At 41.6% G+C, this 27,650-nt stretch overlaps 1 protein-coding gene across 1 annotated transcript; it reads right to left on the bottom strand.

Moving 5' to 3' along the window:
• Positions 1-10: 10 nt before the first annotated feature.
• Positions 11-20,310, bottom strand: MORN3 (MORN repeat containing 3). The gene is made up of 6 exons (XM_006015265.3): positions 20,146-20,310; positions 14,585-14,740; positions 12,438-12,595; positions 9,651-9,810; positions 5,769-5,953; positions 11-5,155 (listed from the first exon to the last, which is right to left on the bottom strand). Exons 2-6 carry the CDS (start codon positions 14,727-14,729, stop codon positions 5,060-5,062), a joined length of 744 nt encoding a protein of 247 aa, XP_006015327.1. The 5' UTR covers positions 14,730-14,740; positions 20,146-20,310; the 3' UTR covers positions 11-5,059.
• Between the last annotated feature and the right edge of the window lie 7,340 nt (positions 20,311-27,650).

Raw genomic sequence — 27,650 nt, 5'->3', positions numbered from 1 at the left:
CTTAAAATGAAAGCTTCCCCTACCACACCCTTCTTTTCCCTTGGCCTCCCCAAGTCATATTTTGCTGCCAGGTAATTATTACTCTAGCACCACTTGCTGTGGCAGCTATAAGTTATCTAACCCTTCAGGACCAGTCTTTTTATGATGTGATATGAGCCACATCAGTAGGACTGAGGCCCTACCTGTATTCTTCTTTGGAAGAAAATGTACAGAAAAGCAATAACTGCTGTAATATCTTTGAGCCAGCACATGTTATCTGAAAAGATAAAAGTGCTTGTTTCTATTTAGGAACCTTTTAAAAAAGAAAAAAAAAAGAAAAGAAGAAAGCTAAATGGAAATTATCACTGGACTTTTTTTGCTTGAGAACTTGTTGCTAGTAGTGTGATGTGGAGGGGGGTGGAGGGAGTCCTATCCATGGCAAAAAATGGTAGACACCTAATTATGCCGGAACAATTGCTGTTCTTTCAAGCCAAAGTAGCAATTATTTTCTACTTTTTTTTATATAAAAATATATATATTTTGAATAAATTCTCTGATACAGACAGTAAAAGGCACTTAAAAGGTCTGTGTTAGACTCCCAAGTAATTAGCTATGCCTTGGTTTTGTTAGAAAAAACTGCTTGCTCAAATGTTGTTGTATTTAGGATTTTAATAATTTTTGTCTTCTATGATCATGCTTCCAAGAGGTGCTGGAAGACTACTTTCTATATAGACTTATTTATGAAAATGGGTGATTTGTAATATTGCTGCTTACTTTTTTCAGACACATGCATCTTTGATAGAATGAGGCTACTGTTTTTAACCTCAAGCTGTTATCTCAAAATTCGAAGTTTCTCCCTCAAATATACTGTATAGTTCCTCAGGTGAAAACTACTTCTTTTCACTGACTTCAATGAGAAGGGTTATTTTGCCTGAGGACTACAAGTTTTGTCCCTGATTCTTTCAGAGTGGGTTTGATTCCAGGTCTATTTACGAGTAAATTGTTTTTTGCAGGGTTTTCCTGACATTGCTGAAGGATGAAAGTGATTTGGTTTTAATGTGAAAAGGATTTGGGTTGGTGTTTTTTTAATCCAGGAAATACTGGTTTGTGACTCTTCAAATCCACTGGAAAAGAACAGGGACCCCACTCATAGCTGTATGCTAGAGAGTGTAATTTTGAGATTTATTGTATCGGATTCAGCCTGATGGAAGTTGTGCCTTTTTATGCCTGGTTTAAATTTAGTCCATTACACCCAGCCCCTCTTTTTCCAGATATCTCAATGCGCTTTATAAATAAGGTCCTAATTTTGCAAAGATTTCCTGTCAAATGTGTGGTGTTTATTCCCATTCACTGATGTGAATGGGACTGGTTTCTTGGAACCACACTTGATAGACAGGCTAGACCAAAAGTGCAGTTTATATTCAGAAATTATGTCAAAGGAGGAGTACCATAGTTGTCTTAAACAGTCTTGCATCCAGTATACTTTTGTTAATTAGCAAGGAAGAAAACCCCTTCCCAAGTGCCATCCCCACAAATTGTTCCTGGACTCTGAAAGTTGAACTGGATTCATTCTGGTTCTGATGTTGCCGGCCTGTAGTCTTTGTAACCAAAATAAAATTAATGATTTTGTTTACGACCAGAATCCTTCCAGTTGTGCCGTGGCTGTTCGTTCCTACAGTGCTGATGGGATTAAATTAGTAAACATTTACTTCAGTTGTTGGAGCAGCACTCTAAAACAGTTATGAAAGTTGTAGCAGCCTAGGCCTAAACTCTAGTCCAGTGATTCTCAACCAGAGCGACGGGACAGAAGTACAGGCTGCGAATCTTCCCTGCCAGGTTCTGGAGGGGAACCCCGAGTCTAATGTGGGGTGTCTTGAGTCTGTCAAGGATGCCTGAAATCAAAAAAAGTTGAGAACCACTGATCTATCTTCCCATCCTCTACTAAAATTGTTGACAGTACTAAAGCTAACAATATCTACCTTTTCCTGGGGAAACTAGCTTTTTACAAAGCCATTGTAAACCAAGCCAGCCTGAATTATTTGCACTAGTGTACAAACAGAATCAAAGGGACACTATCAGGTCTGGGGATACTTCCCCCTGAAAATGTTGTGTCCACAATTGCAACTCTCTTAAAATGATTGTGAATGAGAAGTTAGCACTTTTTTTCCCCAGCTTATTCCATGTAATCACTTATACTGTTTGCCTGGACAAAAGTAGTCTGTTACCTGTATGTTGCAAGTCTTTCATACAGCAGTAGAGGAAAATGTGGAGCTACAAGTAACACTGTACTTTTAAGTGAGTGTCATTATGACCATATGTTTTCTGACTATAACTGCACTTTTCAACACAGCTCTTGTGTTTCTTCCATTTGACAACCGGGTAAATGGCGCAGTTGTCTTGTCTTGTGCAGCCATGCACCTGAGCGGTGGGCAGACGAAAGGCCAGAACTTACAATGCCAAGTGTGTACTCTGAACAGTAGAGCACACCATTTTATTTTTATTCCTTATTTATACTAATGGTATTAAGCATTTACCTCAGATACTTTAAACATCAGTTACTGTATACAGCTTTTACTTAGATATAAATGACTTTATAATAATTAAATAAAAATATACTTGGTTGGCATGGTTATTTTATCTTGTCAAGACGCCAGACAATGCACACCTTCAGTACTTATTGCAACCCCAGGTTCCTGTGGATGTCCTCTTAAACATGTTCAGTGTTTAACCATGCAGTGTGTCAGATACAAAGTTCTCTCTAGTTTTCCAGACAAAGGCAAATCCTTTCTGGCTGTTAGTCAGCATAACAAGCTTAATATAGTCTCAGCATGTTTCCTAATTCTGACACTGCTTGTTTCTTGGGACGAAGAATTGTGTTGGTGTTATTCTCTATGGAGTGTCTGAAAAAGAAGACCCTTACTCAAATGAGAGCCAGGAAAAGTTAAAAGAACGATAAACAAAATGAGCGATATTTGGAAGTGTGGTGTAAACAGATGATCTCATGATGTGGTCCCTGACTCATAACACTGGCTCTTGTTAACTGGTTGCAGTGCCACATACAAATAGTGTGCTCATACAAAACCTAGTGGCAGTCTGCTACAAAAAAGAAGTCCTTGTACCAATATAGAAATGAAGCTACTGGTGTGGCTCCATTGACTTCAAGGTAGCAATCCTACTTGACGGTTATGACGTACTGGCCATGTCTACACATCACCGTATTTTAGTGACGGAGCAATAACTGCCCATACTGCACCGTACAGGCGGCACACATGAAGATTTCCCTGCTACATTGCTGTAGTGGTGCGCTATAAGCAGGGACTGCGCTGCGACAGCAACATAGCTATCGTGTGTAGATTCACATGATTGCTATGTCACTGTAGGGCGGCATGGTGCGTCACTATGTCGCCATATGGCAACATGTAGACGCACGCACTAAAGACCAGAGGGATGTGATGGTAGAATGTGATGCTAAAATTGGCAGTGGTGACTTTTGGTCACAGAGTGGTTAAATTCTCTCATCCTTACTTGTATTAAATGTCGAGAGAAAGATGCAATCTTATATTGATGGCAGGGGGGGAAAAAGAATTAGAACTCGGTTTGTTGCAAAGCCCATTTTGGTTTGTGGCAACATCCATTCCCAGATCTGTCGGGCCTGCTTGACATTTGTGTGAAGCTCAGCTTCTGTGTGCAATGGTGGGTTCTACTAAGTGTCGTTGGGGGAAGGCAAGAGGGGTGTGGGGAAGGGGTACAAGAGAGAGGGCATTTCAGTTTTTTTCCAATGTTCCAGTTTCCTACAGCATGTTAGAGAAATCCTGCCTCCCATCTCGTGTGCAAGTGGGAAAAGGCCCTGAAAAGAAGTAACTTGTACTGAGCTAAGACTGTGCCCTTCTCCCCCAGTTGTTCAATGAAGAAGTTCACTCTCTGTGGAAGTGAGTACGGCCATGTGACCAGTGCAGTCGGGTGTCACAATCTGGCTAGACTGCAGCACTGAAGCTAAATCAGAGGGCAGATTAAATAGATGATGCAAGTGTGGCTCTATAGGCTGTGCAGAGAACTCGAACTCCAACTGACCTTGTTCATCCACAAAAAGCTTATTCACTGGAGCTTGAATGAGAAATACTCCTCAAAGGTGCAAAGGCTTAGTTGTTGCATTCAAGCTCAGCTCAAAAAAAAGTATCCTATAAGAATAATGGGGTGTTTTTAAAAAGAAACCAGCACTGTTGGGTCGATTCTATTTGATTAACTGGACATGGAGAGTAGGGATAGCACTTAGTGCTCTTGCTTTAGGGTTAGCTGTTCCACTGAAGGCTAACTTCATGCCACTGTGATGCAGGAGTCCTGAGTCAGGCTGCAAACCAGACTCGTGTTTGTTTAGTTAGTATATAATCCAGCAAAAAAATTACTCTTACATTATCAAGTTCCAGGAAAGCTACCAGGAGTTTGTAAGCTGATTGTTAATGCAGCTACCATCATGGAATTATAGTAGGAAGAAATTCAGGCTGCTGTAGCTGCTTTCTTCTGTGGCCACCAGTAGACATGGTCTTGTTCTGCAATACCAGGCTGACAACTGTCAGCCAGTCTCTGGCTGATGAGTATGCAATGCTAGCATCTGCGCGTCCCTTATTTAACACTAGGACTAAATTAACTTTGTGTTTGTGGCTTGAAGAACGGAAAATATGCATCTTCCAAGATTCTGCCATGACTCAAATTCTTGCGACTGGAAGATAGTGTAAAGGGTGTGCGCTTGGCTTTCAGTCTATTTGACTGTATTGTATGGCATTAAAACAGCCTAGAAGTTGGTTTCCTGTTTCATAGGAGAAAGCCACTGACTTCAGTATATTTGTGGGCAGGATTATTTCTTCCTACAAGGTCTCTTCAGCTTCCAAACTCCCAAGCAAAATAGTTCATTTGGAAATATGAATACAGAAAGAAGTCCACACGGACAGTTTGGAGGTGCTAGCAAAGTGTTTGGAAACAGAGTGAGCTTGCAGATCTCTCTGCTTTAAAGAGCGCAGCCCAATATGGTGTTCTACAGACCTAGGACAATGTTCCAAATGAGGAAACCAAGGACTGCACTCTCTCATCTTCTCCCAGCATCCATTTGATCTTCTTCTTGGCTGTCATCAAATATTGCCCAGACCTCTTCCAAAACACCATCTGGATTGGCCAATTCAATCTAAATTAAAACACAAGTAAATTATGCTATATAATTAAAGAAAGGTCAGTTTTTGTAAATGCTGATTACTCGAGAGCTAATGGAGAATATCCCTTTTAGTAGGACTTCAGTTTGTCCTGCAGTATTTCCAAACAGTTCTTACACTTTCCTGCTTTTATTAGGATACCAAGTGTGTATTTCTCTCTCCATGTTGCTGTAGAGAACGTGAGTGCTGTTGGCAAGTACACAGTATTAGCCAAAGTGTAACCAAGTCTTGCCTCAGTGGTTTGAATGGCAGGTACTACCAGGTACTGATATTGGGGGTTTTTTTCTCTTCTCTGTGACCTGCTAGGTGTCAACTACAGTTTCAACAACAGACAAGGTGTCTGCAGTCAACCAATGAGTGCAGTCATACTAAAGCAGACTAGAGGTCCCCCTAATCTAGTAAGCTGTTGGTGGTGCTGAGCAGGACAGACACTGCTTCAGACTGAAGGTAGCTGTGGTAACTATGCAATACCTAATGATTGTACGGTTTCCTCCTGAATTCATGCATAGCAACAATAGATTCCATATGGACTTGGAGAAATAAATGTTACCCAGCTGTATGCTTTAAAACCTAATGGGAAGCAGTTACCTTTGGGATTGGATACTGAGTAGGGGCTGGAGCTGCTTCCCTGCCACAGTCAATCATAGTGCCAGACTTTGGCACATCAGCAACCCAGAAACCTTCAAACAACTGTCCTTTGTCCAAGTAGAAAAACTTTCCTGGCCCATGTTTCTTTCCATCTTTCCAGGTTCCTTCATACCGATTTTCATGTGCTATAATGATGCAATAATAAAAGGGAACAGATAATGAAACAGGCACACTTTCACCAGGTGACCGGAGGTGAAACAAAACATACACTGATGGTAGTTTATCCAGGTTACGTCTTTATTCTAGCTCCATTTATAGGAGTAACTTGAGGAGACCGAGCATTGCAGAATGCGTTCCATCTGAATAGTGCTCCAGCTGCTCTATCATAGAACTGGGAGGACACAGCAACAACTATCAAATACTTGTATGAGTTTTTAAATTACTTTGTTTTCATGGACTTTTATTCAGTTTCCATGCATGTTCTAAACAAAATTCACAATAAAGCAGAATTAGCAACCCTGTCCTAAAGTACAGCAAACTTATATTGGACTCTTGTTCCTTAAAACCTCAGTTAAGTCAGAAATATCAGGTGACCTTTGTGTCCAATGAACATAACCTGCATTTCAAGTACAACTTGCAAGTAACTTTTATAAATGACCTTCAGACCAGGATATTCATGTGCCTATGTAGGGCCAAGAAGTAGGCCCAGTCCTAGTACGCCATCTGGACAAGTGGTACCTCTTTATATGCATTTTGGCTGTATATTTAATAATAGGACCATGATTGACAAGAAGCACTTCTATAGGATACAGAGTTACAAGGAAATGAGAATCCTACTTGGATCGAAAAGCAGCCACAACGTAAGGCTGTGCTTCTGAAGGAGGTTGGAATCATAGAAAAATAGGGTGGGAAAGGAGTTCATCTAGTCCAACCCCCTGCTCTAAGTAGGACCAGCCCCAACTAGATGATCCCAGCCAAGGGTTTGTCCAGCTGGGTCTTAAAAACCTCCAAAGGTGGAGATTCCACAACCTCTCTGGGGAGCCTGGTCTAATGCTTCACCACCCTCCTCATGAAGGTTTTTCCTAATATCCAACCTAAATTTCCCTTGGTGCAACTTGAGCCCATTGCCCCTTGTCCTGTCATCTGCCCCCGCTGAGAACAGTCCAGCTCCATCCTCTTTGCAACCTGCAGGGAGTTGAAGGCTGCTATTCAATCCCCCTCGGTCTCCTCTTCTCTAGACTAAATCAGCCCAGTTCCGTCAGCCTCTCCTAGTAAGTCCTGTCCCCCAGCCCCACACCTATTTTCCTAGCCCTCTGCTGGACTTTTTCCAATGTGTCCACATCCTTTCTGTAGCGGGGGGCCCACAACTGGACACAAGACTCCAGATGTGGCCTCCCCAGTGCCGCATAGAGGGGAAGAATCACTTCCCTCCATCTGCTGACAATGCTCCTGCTAACTCAGTCCAGGATGCTGTTAGCTTTCTTCACACCAAGAGCACGCTGCTGACTCCTGTTCAGCTTCTTGTTCCCTGCCACCCCCAGGTCCTTTTCTGCAGAGCAGCTGCCCAACCAGTCAGCCCCCAGCCCACACCGGTGAATGGGATTGTTCTGTCCCAAGTGCAGGACTTTGCACTTACTGAATCTCATGAGATTTCTTAACGTCTCTAAATCCTAACCCTACCCTCCAGCATATCTGCTACTCCTCCCCCCACCCCCCCACCCCCCGCTTGGTGTCATCTGCAAACTTGTTAAGGGTGCACTACATCCCATCTTCCAGACCACTGAAGATATTGAACAAAGCTGAACCCAGGACCAACCCCTGGGGTACTCCACTCGATACTGGCTGCCAAACTTGCAGCAACCCTTTGAGCCCAACAATCCACCCAGTTTCTATCCACCTAAGAGTCCATTTATCCAATCTATACTGCCTTAGCTTGCTTGCACAAATGTTGTGGAAGACCATGTCAAAAGCCTTGCTAAAGTCAAGGCATATCATGTCCACTGCTCTCCCTACATCCACAAAGCCAGGCATCTCGTCATAAAAAGCTATCAGGTTGGTCAGGTCAAGCTACTTCTAAGCCCTTCTTTTCTAGCTGTAGTGTTTTGGGCCAAAACATACTTCCAAAATAATGTTTTTAAGCTACTTATAACATGGGCTTTGAGGCACCTTTGGATTTGAGCCGCTGGAACTTCAGCCTGCTGTGTGATGGCAGTGGCAGCAGCAGCGGCTTTTCTGAGCTGACTGCAAAGGATGTGAGGGTGTCTGGAAATTGCTAACACTTGGTAAAAGCAGCAGGAGAGAATCGGGGATGTGCTTTTGAACACACGTGTGACAAAGGTTGGATATGGGTTAGGTTTGTAGGAGGAAGTTCAGGATGGTGAGGGTGCCGCAGTCTACCTTAGCACCTGCTCTGCAGTGGTCTCAAAAGGGGGCAACTACTCAGTCTGTGTACCTTTACATTCTCTCATGTCATCAGCCTGGAGTCCAACAAATCATGGGGTTGACCTGGCCAACACTCTGGATTGATTGAAATGCACTGGAACTCCCTTCTGTTCACTTTCCAAGGCAGCTGAAACACTGCATTGTTCACAGCCTTGTTCTCTGCTGCCAATGAGCAATGGTCTAGTTTTAAAAACCTGTCTAAAGTGGAGCCAGAAAATCAGTGAGATTCCCAAGTCTAAGATCACCCTCTCCAGGCGTTGTGCCAGCACAAGCAATTTAATCTTGAGCTGCAGCTCATCGTGACCTCCATTGAAGAACTGCTTTTCTTTCCTATTGCAAAGCTTCCAGCATGTGAGCCTGCTTCCAGGGGCTGAGCTGAATATATTAAGCTTGTGGGCATGAAATAATTGTGCTGCCTAATTTTAACCAAGAGAATCCAACTTATAATCGGTTCTAAGCCATGCCTGAAGTAGCACGAGCTCTGAAAGTGAGTAGATAGGTCTTGAGGGACATCTAATTTGTAATCCAGAGGTGGGTAATATTAAGGGGACCAAAGCAAATGAGCAATGTAACTTATACATGGGAGGCTGGTTTTGTTAATTTAACTAGGATAAACCACTGGGTTAAGGTGACTTTACATAGATAGAGGCAATCTCTCTGGCTTAGATGCAGTGCATACTAAAGGCATTGCCTATGCTTTTTCTCTGCTTTGCTGAATCAGTATGGAGTTCACTTGAGGAACCAACTGGATGAACAGCAGCATAGGAAGGGAGATAGCCTTCCAGGACCATTTTAAGAGAAACTCTCCTTATATTGGAAGATGATCAGGATTCTTGGCTTCAAGTTCAAACTGATCTAACTCCAAGCAGAACAATGAGCCAAAACATCTATGTTTATCCTGAGATTGCCCATGACATTTCCTGGTCATGAAGGGTTCAATGTTATTTCCGGTGAGGCTGAGCTCAGAGCTGATCAGCGAATACAGGGCTTTGGAGGGGGCCAGGGTAAAATGTAACATCAGGGAAGGAGGGGCCCTCAAATGATACTTGAAACCAAAAACAAAAACAAAGTAAACGGAAATTAAAACTGAACATTCAAAACCAGGTCGTGTTTTGCAGTGCCCCCATTTAGAAAGTTCCTGGTTTGCTACGACACGTTCTTCGCCCGTCCTGGTAATTTAAGAATAAACAAACTGCGCGGTTTGTGCTGGCCTGAGTCACAGCATTGTTCTGGAGGGCAGCATCACAGAGGAAAAAAGATGAAAGAATCTGACCCAAGATCTGAAGACAAGGAAGAGACTTGGGGGAAGAACCCATAGTCCTAATACAAGGACGTTATTAGGGAAGAGGGGGGGGACCACCCAGGGATCAGAGGTTTGTGGGTGCTGGAGGTCAATATGCAGTTTTCATATCCCCAAGTGCAGGAACTGTTGGAACTTACATAGGCGAAGCATTCCCTGGCCGCTGTGCTGGTCTTTCAGCCATTGCCCTTCATAGATGGATCCATCCTTGTAGTACATTCTGCCCCAACCACTTCTTTGCCCACTGCTCCATTCCCCTTCATAATATTCGGTGTCTGAATAAAATCTAGTTCCGTAGCCCTAAAATGACAAGGTTTTGGTCCTCACTCCTCCAAGCTTAAGCATTTTCTGCATTCACAAGAGGTAGCTTATCTAGTGCATGGAGTCTGGATTCTCAGGAACTGCTTCCTGATAGCAATAACGAGCAAATTAGCAGCCTATGTGTTTAACAGCATCTTGAATACATAGCAACATTTATTGAAAAACTATATTAACCAGAAACCCCTCATATTTTTCACTTCTAGAAGGTGTTCAAAATGAATGCAAGGTTAGCCAAGTGTAATACATTTTTATTTTGGAGCTGCTTAAGTCCCTGATCCCCTTCTCCTGCCTGATCTACTGCTCTGCTTCCTGAACCATCTGTTGCTGTCCCCTCCCTGGTCTGCCCCAAGCCACACACAGAGGCTTCCTGTGCCACTCTTGGCATGTACGCTGCAAGATGTCCACCTTTTCCCTATAGCCTGGAGAGGGGTACGATGCCTTCAAGTTCCCACAAGGCTTTTGAGAATCATACTACTTATAAGCCTGTTGAGGCAAGGGCTGTCTCCTCCTTTCCTTTGAGTGTTATTAATACAATATATGGTCCAAAAATAAAACAAACCCAGAACTGTATCCATGCCCAAAACAGGAAACCATGCATGGGGATTAAAAAAAAAACAGAAAATGGTGAAGAACCAGAACGAGGCTTGATATCTAAGCTGTGGCACAAGAGAAATGTCTGTAGTAGTGAGTCTACAATCCTCTGGGCAAGGGGAAAAAAACCATGATAAAAGCTACATTGCAGAAGGAGTGGTCTCAGTTTGTCTTTACTCCAGAGGAGAGGATCTGCATTGTTCTGACTCTTTTCCTTCCTACAACACAATGTCCCAAACATCCTAAATTCCCCCAAACAACCTTAGTGTTTCCTTCCTTCCCCACCCCTCTTATTTTTTTTAATTCCGTAATTCATTTAGCGCTATCAAAAGCTGTTGGACTGGCAGCCATGGAGAATTAAGTCTTCGTTTTGTCTGAACCACCAGTACATCTTTCCAAGCTGCTTCTGTGCTGTCCCCAGCCAAAGGGGATCAACTCTGTCCTGGAGGAACTGTTTTGGGACTAATAATTCTCCAGAGAGTCTGACCTCCTTAGTGTCTCATCTGAAATGACAACCGGTTTGTGCAAGTGGTGGGTTTTGGTTAGGAATTTCCTCAGAGAAGACTACATATGTTATTTTATACAGGAAGCACCAGAGTTGTTTGGCTTAGTTATATGTTCACCTGTTCTGAGGAGTCAAAAGCCTGCACTGCTCCAGAGATTTATATCAGTCAGAGCCGTTTACATGGTGTTAATGAGTTTTCCCACAGAAGGAAAGTGGTAGCTTATCGCTGTAGAAAAATAAAATGAGTTCTGGAAAAAATTGATTTTTCAGAATGCTACTAGCATTGAGCTTCATGGATGCAAATGGAAAGCTTTCATATAAGGAAAGGACAAGTAAAATGAGCGCATCATCCTAAATAGTTCACAAAAGCTCGATCATTCAAAATATATCTTCAAAGAATTAAAAATGAGGCCTCCCTGAAGAGTTGAGCGCCATGGTAGTGCATGTCAATTAGATGTCAGAGAGGCTGTTAATTTAATTTGAAAACAGACACAGAGGGTAACATGAAGTTTTCATTGGCAGATCAGGAAGAGTTTCTAAGAGGATTTTGCCTAGGAAACCGCAGTAACTTTTTTTTCAAGGATGACTTCCTTGGTATAAAGATAGGTATGTATTCTCTGGCAACAATCTGTTTCTAAAAGGACCTGTGTTATAGTCCTAATGTATTGTGATGATTTGTGAAAGACCTATGTTGACAAGATATAGCTTCTTGTAACACTTACATATATGCTCTTCCAACAAGCCTCCATTACTCAGTTCAAATGTGGAAGTAACTAGTTACACGGGCTGTGAGATTGATCAAAGGCTATAAAACTTCTTACTTCTACACCATTCCCTTGAATATGACCTAGGTTTGTAGTCACTGCTGTGTGCAAGTCGTTTGGATATATATGATCTCATTTCAGTTGTTGGGGAACAGGTGCCTACACTAACAAGATTTCCCAGTACAACTATCCCTCCTTGCTGACAATTTCATTAGAGACCAAGGATTCAGTGGCCGTGGAAAATTAAATGTCTATAGGGCTACGACTTATAGGAAGAACAATGAAGGAAAGCTAGTACTTCTATTGCCCATACTAAGCCTTTTCTGCAGATAATGCATTTTAGTCTCCAAGGCTGGCAATCTTTCAACAGCCCACATTTCAATGCAAAATATAACAAAAAGTAAAACTCTGAGGACACGCTTAATCTCGTTCCTTCTCTCAGCAGCTACAGAATATTTCTTCTCCACTGCTGGCTTTGAGACTGACTACATCTTCTATATCTAATATATAACAATGAAATCATGCTCTGAAGAATTTTGTTTTGGAAGCCAAAAGCTCATAATTAGGAGAGCATAGGGGGAGGTTCATGCTTTGGACCATCCTCTTAGCATGCCAACAGAACATTTTTTTTAATGTATGTCCAAATCTGGCCCATTGTTTTGTTCTTGTATCAAGACATCCATTAATAACCTCTTACAAAGTAATCCTGCATAAGAGCCTTGGGGGAAGAATGGGAAATCACTTACACATTTTTTGTCATTTTTCCACCAGCCTGAATACACTTTCTTATATCCTTTAGTTACAGGATCAGGAATACTGTACGTTCCATATCCATCTCGTTTTCCAAACTTCCAGTCACCATTATATATTGCTCCTGTGCGTTTCCAGATCTGCGTTCCTTTACCTGTTTTAAAGTCCAAGAACTACAGTAAAGCATAACATTTATTATTAAAAGCATTTCTGAAGGCATTCAGCACAACAAGATCTGGGCACCTTTACAAGATTTATTGTGAGTCATTAATTATATCAACAGGAGAGACAGAACACTGTGCTCTTCTGCTGCCCACATCTTTTAATCTACCCAGTCAGCTAGGAACATTGGTTTTACAGTTTAATCATGTATGAAAGCATAGAAAAACAAGTATGGCCTTGCAATCTTTCCTAAATGAAGCCAGGTTACTGCTTATGATTCTGACACGCTTTGTAAGCTGCATGCACTGTTGATTTAATCAGAGGCTTCCTATGCAACTCTCATTGCTCAGTGCCTCAGTTTATTGTCTGTGAACTGGATATAAGAATACAAGGCTAATTCCTTGTTCCCATTCTTTTCTCTCTTACTTTGACTGCAAGATCTTTTGTGCAGGGGCTCCATCTTACTCTCTCTGTTCACCACTTTGAACAGTAGGCCCCAACTTAAATGGAACCTTGCATGCCACTGTATTACAAAAACTCATGATATTAAACTTTAAGTCAAATTAATCAGAAAGCCATTCATGTGCTTGCTGTTTTGGGTGGGATATATTCACAGATTTTGCAAGTAGTCGGGAAGAACAATGGGCGTTTATACACGTGCTCCAGGTGGGGGGGGAGGGGGCACTTTAATTGGAGTGGCTCCGAGAGCCGCTCTAATTAAAGCACCCAGAGCATCTTGTGTATCACTGTCCCTGCCCTTAAAAATAGTGGTGGGATCACTTTATCTAAAGCTTGTCGGACGAGCTTTAAAGTGCCCCTGCCGCCATTTTTAAGCATGGGGATGCTGATACATGAGTCAGCTGCAGTACAGTAATTACCATGCTCCAGCAGACTCGAATAATCGAGCCTGCTCCGATGCACTGTAATTACAACACCTCGGAGCAGCCTCGCTGCACATGTATAGGCGCCCAATAGTTTTTAGTTTCATTGTAGTTCTTCCTTCTGGCCATGCGAGGTCACTGCCCCTGTGAGATTGGGAGGGCAGATCTGTTTTTCTTTTTTCTCATTTTATACTCTATCGCTGGCATTCATAAGCCATGACTAAGGTTATGGTTTTGGCACAGTCATTTTTAGTACGTTTCATAGCAGAGGTGTGAAAAACAGTGGGTTTTAGTTGTGGTAGGTATATTTCTTCACAAGAAAGGAGGAATTGTGAGAGGGCTCTGCCACCTGGAGTAGGTCAAGAACATGGGATCCCTCTGTGGGTGTTGAGTGAATGCAGAAGAAGGAAAAGAGGGATAACAATCTACATTTTTGTTTGCATTCAAATAGAAAAAGACAGGTGTTCTTACAATAGGAAATATGACTGAGGAGAGATTAGTACAGTTAGGTTTAACAACCAGTTCACCTCAACTTATGTTCTTAGAACCATTTCATTTTTTTTAAGGTAGAACTTTACCTTTTAACATATTAAGTGAATCTGTCTCTGCTCCTATCTGCACAGGCACCAAACGCCAGCCCTGACCAGTCCGTATCACTTTCTTTAAGGTCAGGACTTAATCATAAACCCTTGATTTTATATTAAATGAGCAAATTAGATTAAATACTCATTTGTTCCCACTTAAAAATTCAACATCTCCATGTCTTCCGTGCATTAGGATTGCAAATTACTTTTCTTTTTATTAATTTTGCCATCACACAACCACAAACACATTTACTAAAAAAAACGAGCTCAAAATGAGTTGGTTATTTATAATACCTAACCTAAGTGTCTGAATACTTTTAAATGACATTTTCCTGTCAATTGAATCTTAACTTGAAATCTTACCTTAACATTTTAAATTTTAACCTAAATATATCATACCACATGCAAATGCATTGGCCGGCAGAAGCAGGTAAAAAAAAAAAAATCACAAGTCCCTGCAGAGGATCATAACAAATCTAAAAGTATATTATAGTTTCTAAGAAGCAATATTTTTACCATGTTTTAAATTGTCCAGCCATTCCCCAGTATAGTGATCCCCATTTACAGCATAAATAGCGTGTCTTAATCCATTTTTCTGGGCTTTCCTGTCCCATTCATTCCAGAAAGGCTCTGCAGTCCTAGGATATTTTACAAAGGGCATGTTGTTCTTAGCTAGAAATAAAAATAAAAGGTTGTTAGACATAAATCAGACATTATCAAAGCAGGTATTAACAGGACGTGCAATTTCCAAGCCTTTTGGGCTACTCCTGGGAGGAGATGGGGACACTGCCTTCCCAGTTGTCAGCATCTCTTCTTCCACAGTCCCAAGAGAAGGCCTAATATGAGTAGGTGTTCTGCATGTAGCAAAGGGATCTGCTTGTGGTTTCCTTTCCCTTTGCCTGGGATGAATAGAGAATTGATTATGGCTCTTTGACCTTTTTAAAATAGCTTGCGTGCCTTCCAGGATATAGAGGATGGTCAGCACCGAGATATGGCTTAATTTAATCTGTAAGGGCCTATAGTGCGGTAATGTTTTAAATGGAGATGATAAGTACAAAACATATTTTAGGATACAGAAAAGAGGCCAAAATATATCAATAATTTAAAGACACATGAGAAGACATTTGTGATAATCAAAAGTAGACTTGCCACCTTTTCTGTTACACATCTTGTGATAACTGGTGTTTTCAAAGGCTCAGCTACTGGAACCATATGAATATGTGTGACTCTTAGCTTTCATTTGAAAATAAAGTTAAGTTTCTATGCTCATGGTTGTGGAGAAATATACTTGAAAAAAACAGCAGGAAAATAAAAAGAACACATAATGCATTTTTATGTTGATAAATTTATTTTTAAGTAAATAATTATTACTTGAGGTGAGAGGTCTGACTTATGATTTCTAAGATTTCTGAACAGCAATGCTACAAAGGTCGAGTACAAGATGCTTTTCTTTATAGGAGCGCACTACGGAAATGCACTTCAGACAACTCAAAGGAGATCAAGATTGCTACAACATTAGAACATACACGTAACGTCAGGCTGCTAACCTGCTTCTGAATAAATAAAGAGTTATTCAGTAATTAAATTAATAAATAGAAATCCGTGGCTCAATTTTCAAAAGCCGTTACCAAAGAGTAGCTTTTATTGCTTTAAATAACAATTTGGGAATTGCAGCTTTGGCACCTGTGGGTTTTTTTTGCCTTTTGCCTTTTTAAATTTGTGGCTTGCAGGCGCATTTGGGCACCCCCTGGGCCTGTTACAGCCATAGCACATTGTAAGAGCAGGTACTCCGGGAGCTGCAATTCCCCAGTGGAGGCAGACTGGGAGCCCAGAATGGGAGCCAGCTTTGGAGCTGTATAAAAGCCTAAACTGAGTAGGGGAATGTGGTAGGGATGGAAGTACCTTGAAGGGTACGATAAATTGTCTCTCTCCATTTCTTTCGTTTGAGAAGCTGGAGAAGACTGTCTTGGTTATTATTGAGCAAGTTGTGTTAATTTTCTCTTGTTTGGGGATTTTTTTCTTACTAAATAATGGAAGCCCTGAGGCAAGAGAATGCAAATGGACTAAATGGAGTTTTATTTGTACTCCCTCAAGCAAGTGGAACTGTACATCAGCTGATTAAGGATGCTTGTAGCTCACAAAACATTCAGGCCTTGCTATTTGCTGAGGTGTGCATTTAATTCCCTTTCTTTGCTTTTAGAGGCCAGTTGAGTTGCTGTCGTAGTTTTAAGGTAATGCAAATATGCCATGCTGTATTAATGAAATGGCCATGCTGTAATAACTGGAGTCTAGCAGACCCACCCTGATTATGAGCTCAATTGTTGGAAAAATGGGTGAAGTTCAATATAAGTGTCAATAATCTGTAACAACATAGCTAGTAAAAGAGTAGGAAAGGAAGACAGAAAGATTGGATCCGAACAAACAAAGCAAGATTACAAAAAGCCCTTTGGAGCAGAGGTGCCCATGAGTACATGGCCCCCCTCAGGAAGAGGGCTGTTACCTCAAACGCATAAAATTTTCCATCTGTCCATCATCTTAGGCCCCCCCCAGCAAAAACACAAGTCAGTGCCTATGCTTTGGAGCAAGGAAAAGGAAGATAGAAGCAGATTTGCATATTGCATAGACAATTCCCTCTCGTTCTGTCCCATCAAATCAGCATCTTCATGTTTCCCCCATTGAAGCCATTCATAATTTAGCTGCTCCCTGCTTGTCCATCCTATTACATGAATTTGATTTTGAATGTTCCCTTCACTCTGGCAAAGACAGGAGCCTAGAACATCTGTTGGCTCAAAGTCAGCCTTTGCATTTTCCTCTTGTACTGCCCCACTAGATGGAAAAATGTCCCCTTCAAAATGTACTGTTCCTGTACTCTTGTACTTCAAATCACTCGTTAAGAAACACCTCCACCGTGCTACCAATGGAGAATCGCTACTTGACAGTGACCTAGCACCTGGTATGACAACTTCAAATTGCTGTGGACAATTGATGTCATCCATCAATGGACTGGGCAAATGGCAAGTCTGTCCTAACGGATCCTGTTATTACTCATTCATCCTGCCTGGTATTTTTTTTGTTTCCTGTGGTTTTGTTTCACCCATGTGTTAACAGCTCATTTCCAGTCTGTGGGCTCTGAGAGTCAGGAACTATAATTTTCTATGTACTTGTACAATATTAAGTACAATGGCCCACCAACCTGGTCTAGGCATCTCAGTGCTACTGCAATACAAATAAATAATAATAATAATAATTAGTAGCCCCTACCTCAGTGCCTCTACTTTGTCTTTGTGAATGAGCAGCACACTTAAACATACAAGGGTGTTATTTTCTTGGACACTTCAGAAAGCAGGATTCCCATATTTTACTACCCAGTCCACTTGAAGCCTTCACAGTGTCTAGTTAACTTAATTTACTACACAAGCAACTGGGGTCTATCTTGTTATGCACAGACATCATTGGGTTTTTGTGACATCATGGTAACTGTACAAGAAAAGCTAGGCTGGGTTGTGTTTGCATCTTATCCCAAAAGATCCTGTTAGTTTTACTGTTGTGATATGTATGCTTAAAGGTATCATCAAATGAATATAGTCCTGCAAGAATACCCCTTTCTCCGTGGAATACTGTATGTAAAAGGAACGATCACATGCCCACCATCATGGAAACCTACGGAAGTCAGAGTAACGGGGTCATCAGCATCAGGCCCTGTATCTGCAAAGTGTGCAGTCTTGGCCAGTGCTTTGTGCTGAAGTGCAGCGTGGGGGTGAGGAGGGTGGAGTATGAGTTGGAGGAGTGTCTGCTGATTTGTGACAAACTTTAGGCAGTAAAAACAAGGGGTGGGAAGAGTCCCTCTACCTTGCCTACTCCTCACCTGACTTCACTGGAAGAGCAGCAGAGGAGGCTGAATCCCACCTATTTGACTGTGTGTGTGTAGATACTTATACTGTCTGAACAACCGACAAATACTAGTGTGACATCCTGTGAGATAAGGAAGTATTATTGGCTTCTTGTTGCAAAAGCGGAACCAAGGCATGGGAGGATTGGCCAGATAAACACGCTGTTCCTTCAGACACACTCAGATTAGACTTTTTCTACACGATCCACAATGCTCAGTGAGGCAAAGCATCCACTCATCTGAGGGCAGGAACATGACTGTATGTACTCGGAACAAAGTCAAATCCTCTCACGCTTCACTCCAAGAGCACCGCAGGTTGCAACTACTTTAACTCCAAGGGTTGCAGCTACCATTTTCCCCCTCCCCACAAAACAAAAATCACAAGAAAATTAAAGACAATAACTTATTTTAATACAATTCTAGGTTACAGTTTTAAATAAATGTGTTAAGGCTAAGAGTTTCACATAAGCAGCAATTCACCTCCATTCTGTGTATTACAAATGCATCTCTTAAATGTTTCTTTTAAAATTCCACCCGTAGAATACAGATGACTCCACATCACTGTGGAAGAGAAAGCCGTCTCCTGCTTTGATCTCCAAGTCTACAAGGGTGAATGTTGTATTATTGTTGGCTTTTGTGTTCATTTTATATTGAGAATTCAAAATAACAAACATACAGTAACACAGTGTTGAGGCTGCAGGTTTAAAAAGTTAGGAAATGCAAAACAAATAGATCTATAACATAAACTGCGAGTCTCGAAATGTTGTTCTCCGGCATTAATGGCTGGGAGCTGACAACAAATGAGTGTGCTGCAGTTCACAACTCTGACCAGGAGATGCTGCTGCTCCCACTAAAACCATCTCATGCTCTGCCATCCAGACCAGTTTTGTATACTCCTTCCAAATCTTGCCTTGTGTTCTTACAGCACATTTTTTTTTTAGTCTAATAATTTTGTCTTAATTCACGTGGCTCCACAAGGGGCCTAGATTTTCTTTGCTTTTTCTTTCAGGAGGGTAAATCAGGACAAAAGCTAAAGGTACTCCACAGGAAACTTATTTTTGTAGCTTCACCACTGACCTTCTAAAGGGCTGTCTCGCAATTTTTCTGCATCACGTTCCTGGTGTCCATGTGGTACCAGAATCCCTTTGCAACCCCAAAACCTCTCAATTAAATCAGCAAGAAGAAGTTTAAGAAGTTTACACTTGAAGGCCAGATTTTCCGAACTGCTCAGCACCCAACGTACACCCAACTCTGCAAGCTGTTCTGAAACTCTAGCCACTTTTAGATGCCTACATGTACACTGAGCTCCTTTGAACTTTCTAGCTTCACATACAGTTCAGGCGTCCGAGAGATAATAGCAGCGTGTTCATCTGGATTGCTCTAGCTCTGCTGAGAGGATCTGTGGGTCTGGGCTGCCAGTCAGCAATTGAGGCCAGCACTAACAGGTGCCCTGCAGCTCTCCTGGGCTGCTGCAGATAACTGAGTTCTCAGAATCAAGCGGGCTTTTTTCTGCCTTCCCTTCCCTCATAGCTGTTTAAATTTAGGCTGTTCTGTGCAACAAAGTTGGGGAGCTTGGTTCTTGCTCCTTCACCTCCTTTTGCCATCATTTAATGAGTAACTGGCAGGAGAAGGTGGTCTTGCTGCTTTTTTGTTCCATAGCTGCCAGTGATCTCTCTGCAACTCTCATCAATTTAGATGTTAATCGCTACAGTGGGGCTGAGCTAGCAGCTTCTTACAGAATCAGACATTCCACAACTTTAGCCCCAAAATAACTTTAATCTCTTTTTCCTATGTAGTCTGTTGGACTAAATCAGAGGACAGTGGGATGGAGGAAGACTCCTTTCCTTTTTTTGCATCCCTATGACAGGTATTTAGCAGAATTCGCAGACTTTGTTTGAATCTAACAGGCCCTGCCCTGAGCACTTCTGCTATGGCCTCAAATTTATGACCACTGGAGTGTCAACTGTGCCCTTTAGCACCTGCACCACCCCAACCCCAAGAGAAGAACTAATGCAATAGGAAAAATCTTGATGTTAATTAGTGGGAACCTCTCTAAAGTTAGCTGCCCCTTATTTTCCAGCCATTCCAAAGCAATGCAAAGAGATTAACAGGTATCCGTTGGCCCATGTTTCTAGACTAAAATAATTTCCATCTCCTCTCTTTTAATAGCAAATACATGTAGACTAACCTCAGAGTCAGTGCAGGGCTGATCTGTTTGTCTGTCCCGCAGGGAACGGCCCGGGGGGGCTGGAGAACTACAGCATTATAGCAGCAGGAGCTGAAGTCTGTGTACGGTACCGCGAGCTCCAGCTGGGGTAGCCATAGCAACTCAAGCAAACTTTCACAACAGACAAGCCCATTTCTGCAGGGAAGAGATGTGAGAATCACATCCAGGGAACAACACTGTCAGGGTTTAAAGGCTCCATGAGGTTCATCACAGAGTTGGCAATCAAATCTAATTGCAATCATTACTGGAGCAGTACAAGCCTTGTTTTTTAAGTAAAACCTTGGTGTTCACCCTGTGTATGGGTATCTATGTGTATAAATTTATATTTGATTTGTATTTAAATTAGAAAATTGATTGCTTAAGATAAATACATGCATTTTCCTTGTCCTTAGAAATAGAGGTAAACAGGTAGTTTTACTTATATAGGTCTCAAACAAATTCAGTGAGTAGATACTATTCTGTTACTTCACAGTCATAGCATATCTTTATTTTCCAAAAAGCCTCAAAGCATTTAACACCTTCCAAAGCACATGTCCAATTTAGCTGGTCTAAGTAGCTTCCTCTGGTGATTTCCAAAGGCTGGCCACTAGCATAACTTCCATCGGGAAGCGTCTCTGTGTGAGAGAAAACACAGACTGGGAGGGATACCTTCCAGAGTAGGAAAGGTGCCTGTTCAAATTACTGGCAAGGCTTGTATCTGATGTTTGAAAAGTGTTCCTACAGTGGGGTACCAATCTCTTTGGGGTGCCTAAGTGCTTTTGTCATGAAAATAGTAACCTTCAGCCCTCAATAATGAACTTCAACCCATGTTTCCATAAAGTTAGATTTGTTGTGGTTTGTTAAAGAGCAAAGGGTGATTCCTCAAAGCTACAGCTCCACTATATAAAAAGGCATTTATTTCCATCAGAGTGTCTGTAGGAAAGAAATGAAACCATAACCTTCTTAGTACAACAGTTCAGTAGCATCTGACAAAGTCGGCTGTTCCCCACAAAAGCTTATGGCTCTGAACCAGGTAGTCTCTAAGGCTGCTTGCAGACATGAACAAAACAAAAACCATGCTTGACTTTAAATTTGGTGCGCTCCTGCGCTGAGCCCAGCACATGCCCAGAAGAGACAACATGTTACTTCGACCCGGCTCTGCAGCGTCTGTATAGATCAAGCGCTTTAGTGGGACTTTTTTGGCGCTTTTATCTAATAGCTGAGTGAATCAGCTATTAGATAAAAGTGCCAAAAAGCCCTGCTGATGCATCCAATCCATACAGACGCTGCAGAGCCAGGTCAAAGTAATGCACTGCTTCTTCCAGTAAAGTTTTTTTTTTCATGTCTGCAAGCAGCCTAAGGTGTTATCTTGCCATGCCCTCTGCCTAACAGTGCCATAGGTTAGAATAGACAGGATTGACTAACCTAAAATCTGACCTAAAAATCAGACCACTGAGATATCCTGAGGGTTAAGGAACTTAAGATCCATGTTCATTCGTGCTGGTATTTAAATTACATCAAACTTTGGGGCTAAGTTCAGAAGTCAAAAAGCTCAAGGCTGAATTGATTCAGTCTTTGCAGGTTAGTCTAAGCTGTAGAGATTGAACCAATAAGCAAATGAGCAGACATTCACTTTTGCAGTCACGTGTCTGCAGTGGCTCATGCCAGAAACCGGGGAGTACTAGAGCGCTCCTGCCAGGCACTGCCAAAGGGAAGGGAAGACAAAAGGCCCTCCAAGGCTTTCCCCCCCCTCCCTGCTCAAGAGAAGGAGATGTGGCCAAGCTGTAGCCTGGAGCTAGCTGGAGGGTCATCAGGGTGGGGGCGTCAGCCAGGCTGAGGAGGGGGTGGGTGGGGACAAAGGTAGTGGCATTGAATTCATAAAAGGTTGAACAAGAATAATTGTTTCTCTGAAGTGAGCGTTCAACACAGCTCGTCCGCGTGTTCACTTCTTCCTGTGGCCCTCAAGGTCTCTGGGATTTGCAGCCCACAATCACAGCAGCAGGACACTGCAGGGGTGCTCATCACTTCCTCTTCCTGTTTCCAGGTACCTCTGGGATTTAGTCCACAGTCACAGCCGGCAGTGAATTTAGCAGGGCAGGGCAGCTCTGTACTCAGGGGAAGGGGAGTTTAACCCCGCTCCCTGGCCCTAGGCCCCAGCTGGGTTTTGCCTGGGGTGGCCAGTGAAGCAGCCAGTGAGCCAGCCATCACTGCTCTGGCTAGGGAGCAGAGGGGTGGGGCCAGCCCTGCTCTCTGGAGCAGCCAGCCCAGCTTAGCCCAGCCCAGGACTGCAAAGCATGGAGGGATACTGAGGGACTCTGACTTAACTTGAACCAGGAAAGGGGTATGGGACAGAAGTTTCATAAACTGGTTTGACCTAAATCAGTTATATCTGATACTACATTCAACCAGGTTTATCTTAAACCAATTTCAGCCATTTTGCAACTGGTTTATGTGCACTGAACTTCTGTTCTGTTACAGGTTTAAACCAGTTTCTGATCACTTAAACTGGTTTATGTGTAACTTCTGTCCCTAGCCTGGATGTTTACCAAAACCTGCATCATTCTCTTTCTGAAGGGCTTTTGCAACAGTTCGATTCAGTAGTTTCTTAGCCTTCACATTATAAGTGTTGTGTTGATTTTGTTTTGCTTATATTTTCAAACATTTATGAAAGTGTGCTTGAAAGTAAAAAGAACTGAGGATTCTGTACATATAAGCCACAATTGTTTTAGTGATGCAACAGTAAAGCAGGTTTTAAAACACCTTTTGGGTCAAAGGCTCAAGGGAATTAAACACATTTATTTGTCATACCAGTAAGTACCCAATTCTGGGGACTGGAGTTGATAGCCTGGGAGACCCCTTCTAGTCCCCTCTTCCTGTCTTTAATATCTTGTTTTAGATGTTTTCTTCTGTATATGTTAATCAATCAATTTCCAAATTCTGGCATGAACTTTCGAGCTTGTTTACTATGAAAATAATAGGCCAAAGTCTCTAATTCAAAACCCTAAAGCCTGTTCAACTGTTTAATTTTGTACACAGCCAGGGTCACATTAACTTTTTTTACTCTTGAAGACCCTTTGTTCCACTGAAAATAACAGAGCGCTGGCTCCTCACTGGGACAGGTATAGCATGTGAACAAGTTTACCAGATCTGTTGAGGCCCCTCCTTTCTGTCTCTTATTTTCCCTGTACAGTCTTGGCCAAACTGCTGGAATGAACAGGGCTGATGCAGAGTGAGGGTGAAGGCAGAGATCTGAAGACACTTGAGGACAGAATACATAAAAGGGATTGTGTCAACATTTTAACCCATTTGTGTAGTTAAGACATCTCTGATGGAATAGGAGTGGGTGAGGAAGAGTCTGAGAATTAAAACCTGCATGAAAAATGTGAACAAGGCAACTGCACAACAGTGTTAGGTCCTGATACATCTGTCAAGTGCCAGAATGTCTATTCTAAAATACTCCCCTACTAACATGCCCATGACACAGTGGTTATAACATAAGAAGAACCCCAGGAGCAGGCAGCTGATGATACCTACTTCTGTGTTCTGGCTCATACCTGACAATGATTAATGATTGGAATAGATTACATCATCTAGGCCAAAGTGCTGTCTGTCTCGCATACACTAGAGCTGCTGACTCTACAACAGATGTTAAATTCAGGGAGATTAAAAAAAACTACCCTAGGTATGCTTAGAATAGGGGTTCAATGTTTCTGCCTTTCTCAGCAGTGCCTACTCCTTCCCTACCCTTTGCATTCCAGTCACTGCTTCCTGCAGCATCTACAGCATCGGGTGTAAGCCCAGTGCTTATGAAAGCTCATGCTATACATTTCTTAGTTAGTCTATGAAGTGCAAATCTACCCTGCCTTCTGCCTGACTTCAGACTAACACAGATAACTACCTCTACTCTATTTGTCATTAAAAGGATACATGCTGCTAGCGCTGGAGACAACACAGATCCCACGAGAACTAAATAGCAAAAGGATAAAACATGAGGTTCACATTTGAGGAGAATAGAGCTTTTCTACTATAAGGGTAAAGTTTAGCCAAAGCACATTACAGCTGTCTTACTGGAAATCCCAAACTGCAACAAACTCCCGGAAGACCTAAGAACCACCACAAACCACAGCAAGACCCACTCCAAGTTCCAAGAGGGTTTATATGACATTGCCTTCAGTAATATAAACACATAGTAGCATGCAGATATTTATTAAATAAATTAAAACCTACCAAAACATTATACCGCATGCACAATTTCTCCCTTGAGAAGAGAAGGAGAGGAAATTAATCATACATGACAGAAGTTCGTCAAGTCGCTTAATGCACTGTGGGAAAGCACTCAGATATCCTTAGTGATGATGAGGGCAGCATAAGAATCTATACAGAAAAGAAATAAAGCAATTTGTGCTGGAACTGGGTTAGTTTGTTAGAAACACAGGACTTCAAGAAGTGTAGGGGCACTGGTGGACTTTGGGGAGATGGGGAATGAAGGATGATATGCCCTAAATTCTATGCTGTAGTGCTGTAGGAAGTGTAGAGACTAGAAGACAAAATGTCAGCTGCTCACCTATTCTGTTTAGCCGAGAAAGAGTGCACTATTTTGCTATCTCAGCGGTTTTCAACTGTTTTTCATTTGCAGACTTCTTTGGAAATTTCGAATGGAGGTGCGGACCCCTTTAAATTGTAAGTGTGGGTATTCACATTCTTTTGATCATTTTTCGCAGACCCCTTAGACATCATCTGCGGACCCCAGGGGTCCGTGGGCCACAAGTTGAAAACTGATCCTAGCCGCCCTGACAGTGAAGTAAAGCCTCCTGATGTCAGGGCGGATAGGATCTGGAACCAACTTCCAAGAGAAGTGGTGCTGGCTCCTACCCTGGGGGTCTTTAAGAGGAGACTGGATGAACACCTCGCCAGGGTCGTTTGACCCCAGTACTCTTTCCTGCCACGGCAGGGGGTCAGACTTGATGATCTACTCAGGTCCCTTCCGACCCTACCAACTACGAAACTATGAAAAACCACCATATTATCTCACTCTGGTGGCCAGAGTTGTATACTGTTTGCTTTAAATAGATAGGTTGGATGATTTCTAACTTCTTAAAGACTGGGCTTACAGTAGCTTTGTGTATAAATTACCTTGCTCCATTTGCCATTACAAGGATGAGTAAACTGCAAAATGGAGTGAAGTGATATGGTTCACATGGAAGTTAAATGCAAAGGAGAAGCACAGCAGAGAGTCAATGTAGAAATTATAGAAGAAGCATTAGTGCTACAGAAAAAGGCCCCATCCCTAATTAAAATATAAATATTGAGATATCTGCTGATGAATTATCCTCAGTCGGGTGATAGTACGCACTTGCAGGATAGTTTTAGGCACATCACAAAATAAATTTCAGGCTGAAACAAGGCACATAATTCCCATAGAATCTGTAACAGGAGTGTAAAGTAGTTCTGCATGTAACTGAATACAGGAACATACTGCATTATACATAAATTGGAGCAACAACAACAAAAGTAGCTCTAACTTTCATTCTCTCACTTAAGCATGAAAGGTACAAGGAATACTGATGCAGTCAACCAAATTTTAAATATTTACACCAGACAAAAGATTTCCTGTAATTAAAAACATTCAATAAAGAAGTAAGGGAAGGATTTACTCACACCACTTCCTCAAAACATCTTTCTGGAGACAGCATAGGACATGAGTGAGGATGATGGCCTTACGTTTTACAGCAGAGTCTTCAAGTGGATGAAAAGAAGGGGCACGGACTCATGGAGGAACTAGTAGGGGTCTGTGCAGAAATACCAAATAGTGGCTATAAATTGCCCTTCTTGTAAAAAAAAAATTATTTTGTCTATTATTTTCTTTATTCTAGTCCTCAAATTCTATGGCAGATAACAGCGCCAAAGGATCTGTCAGTTGTTCATCAGTGATCACAAGCAGCAGTTACTGGTAATTACAGTATTCAGACACTATACTTGTAAGATATGTATCCCATTTGTTTGTCTTTTTAACTTACTTGTTTAGGGTTTTTTTCATTTAGGGTGATCGATACTTCTGATCCTATTCGAGAACTGCAGCTACAGACAGTCTATAATTTGGAGAAATAAACAAGAACAAACAGCTTTTGCAGTGATCTCAAATACGCAGCAGAGCATTTTTAATATACTTTTTATTACAAAGTTTCCCAAGTAAAGGAGGGCTTTAAAATTAAAACAAAATAAAATATTAACACAAAAGATTAATTTTTAACATTGAACATCTTTGGACAAATCAGAGGTGTAGGTTTGCTTGGATACATATATTAAGAGCATGGCATAAGACCTTGTATAGAAAAGGCTGGGGTAGGACTTTCTCTTTCTCTAATAATCCCCCTGTTATAGAGTGGTTCCAGTTAATAATCTATAGTATTTAATATTAAAAAAGAAAAATGTTAAGCACTTTTGTTTTAAGGGTTTACTTCAAAATTACTCTATGGTAGTAAGGATAAATGAAACCCTGAAGCATTTTGCTTTGGAAATTATATTCTCTTCATTCTACTTAGCCAAATGCAGGGCATAACTCCATACACTTGTAATTATTAGGATTTTACAATTAAAAACAAAAAACAGATACTGATTTGTCCTTTCCAGCCAGCACTATTGTGAATTCTGTTAAAAGCACTAGATGGCAATCGTGCACCCTGTCAACTCCAGTGATGATGTCTGCTGGTACAAGGCACCACCTGAGTTCTGACAACACTCATGGCACTATACTACTTGTGTATGCATGACAATAAAGGAATGAGCTAAATCCATCCTCTCTATACTCCTTTTTGAGAAACCATACTTTGAAAGTTGGAGAACTGCCTCTTAAAGAGATCGTGAAACACTGTATGCGTTTAGAAATAGAATCCCTGCAGAATAATTTACTTTTAAAAGGGTTGTGCAAGATTCATGTTTACACAGTTTTAATCTTCTGTGTACAAGTAGAAGGAAGGACAAGTGGAAAATTTGTCAGTTTTGTTCTGTGGACATGGCCGCATTCAATAACAATAAAAAATATGGAATGATAAATATTCAACAGAAGCCTAGCATGAACTGCAAATGTTTGGGAAAGTGAAGATAAAAAATGTTACGATTATTTAATATGTTTGTCTGCAATCAGTGTATTTGTATATATTCCACTTCCTGAGGCTAGAATGATGCAAAAGTAAGAAACTTGCTGCTCAAGTTAAGCTCAGAAACTGGTTACTGAGGTCCATGAGCATACAAAATCTTCTCACATATACTGGAAAACTTGACTAAAGGTAAAAGATAGTCATAAATTTAATGACAGTGTCAAATGGCACTATAAATTAATGTAATTTTAACTGTATATAGCACAAGGAGCAGCTTTTCAAAACACCTTCTTAAATAAAATGCTGATGAGATTTTTGGAAATAGCTCCAGTTACCTGGTGTGTGCAATTCAGCATCAATGTTAGTTTTAGACCAGGATATATCCAGACT

This window comes from Alligator sinensis, unplaced genomic scaffold (assembly GCF_000455745.1).
Source record: "Alligator sinensis unplaced genomic scaffold, ASM45574v1 scaffold628_2, whole genome shotgun sequence".
NCBI classification, from domain to species: Eukaryota; Metazoa; Chordata; order Crocodylia; family Alligatoridae; genus Alligator; species Alligator sinensis.
The sequence above is the reverse complement of the archived record's forward strand: the minus strand, read 5'-3'. Positions and strand labels throughout refer to the sequence as shown.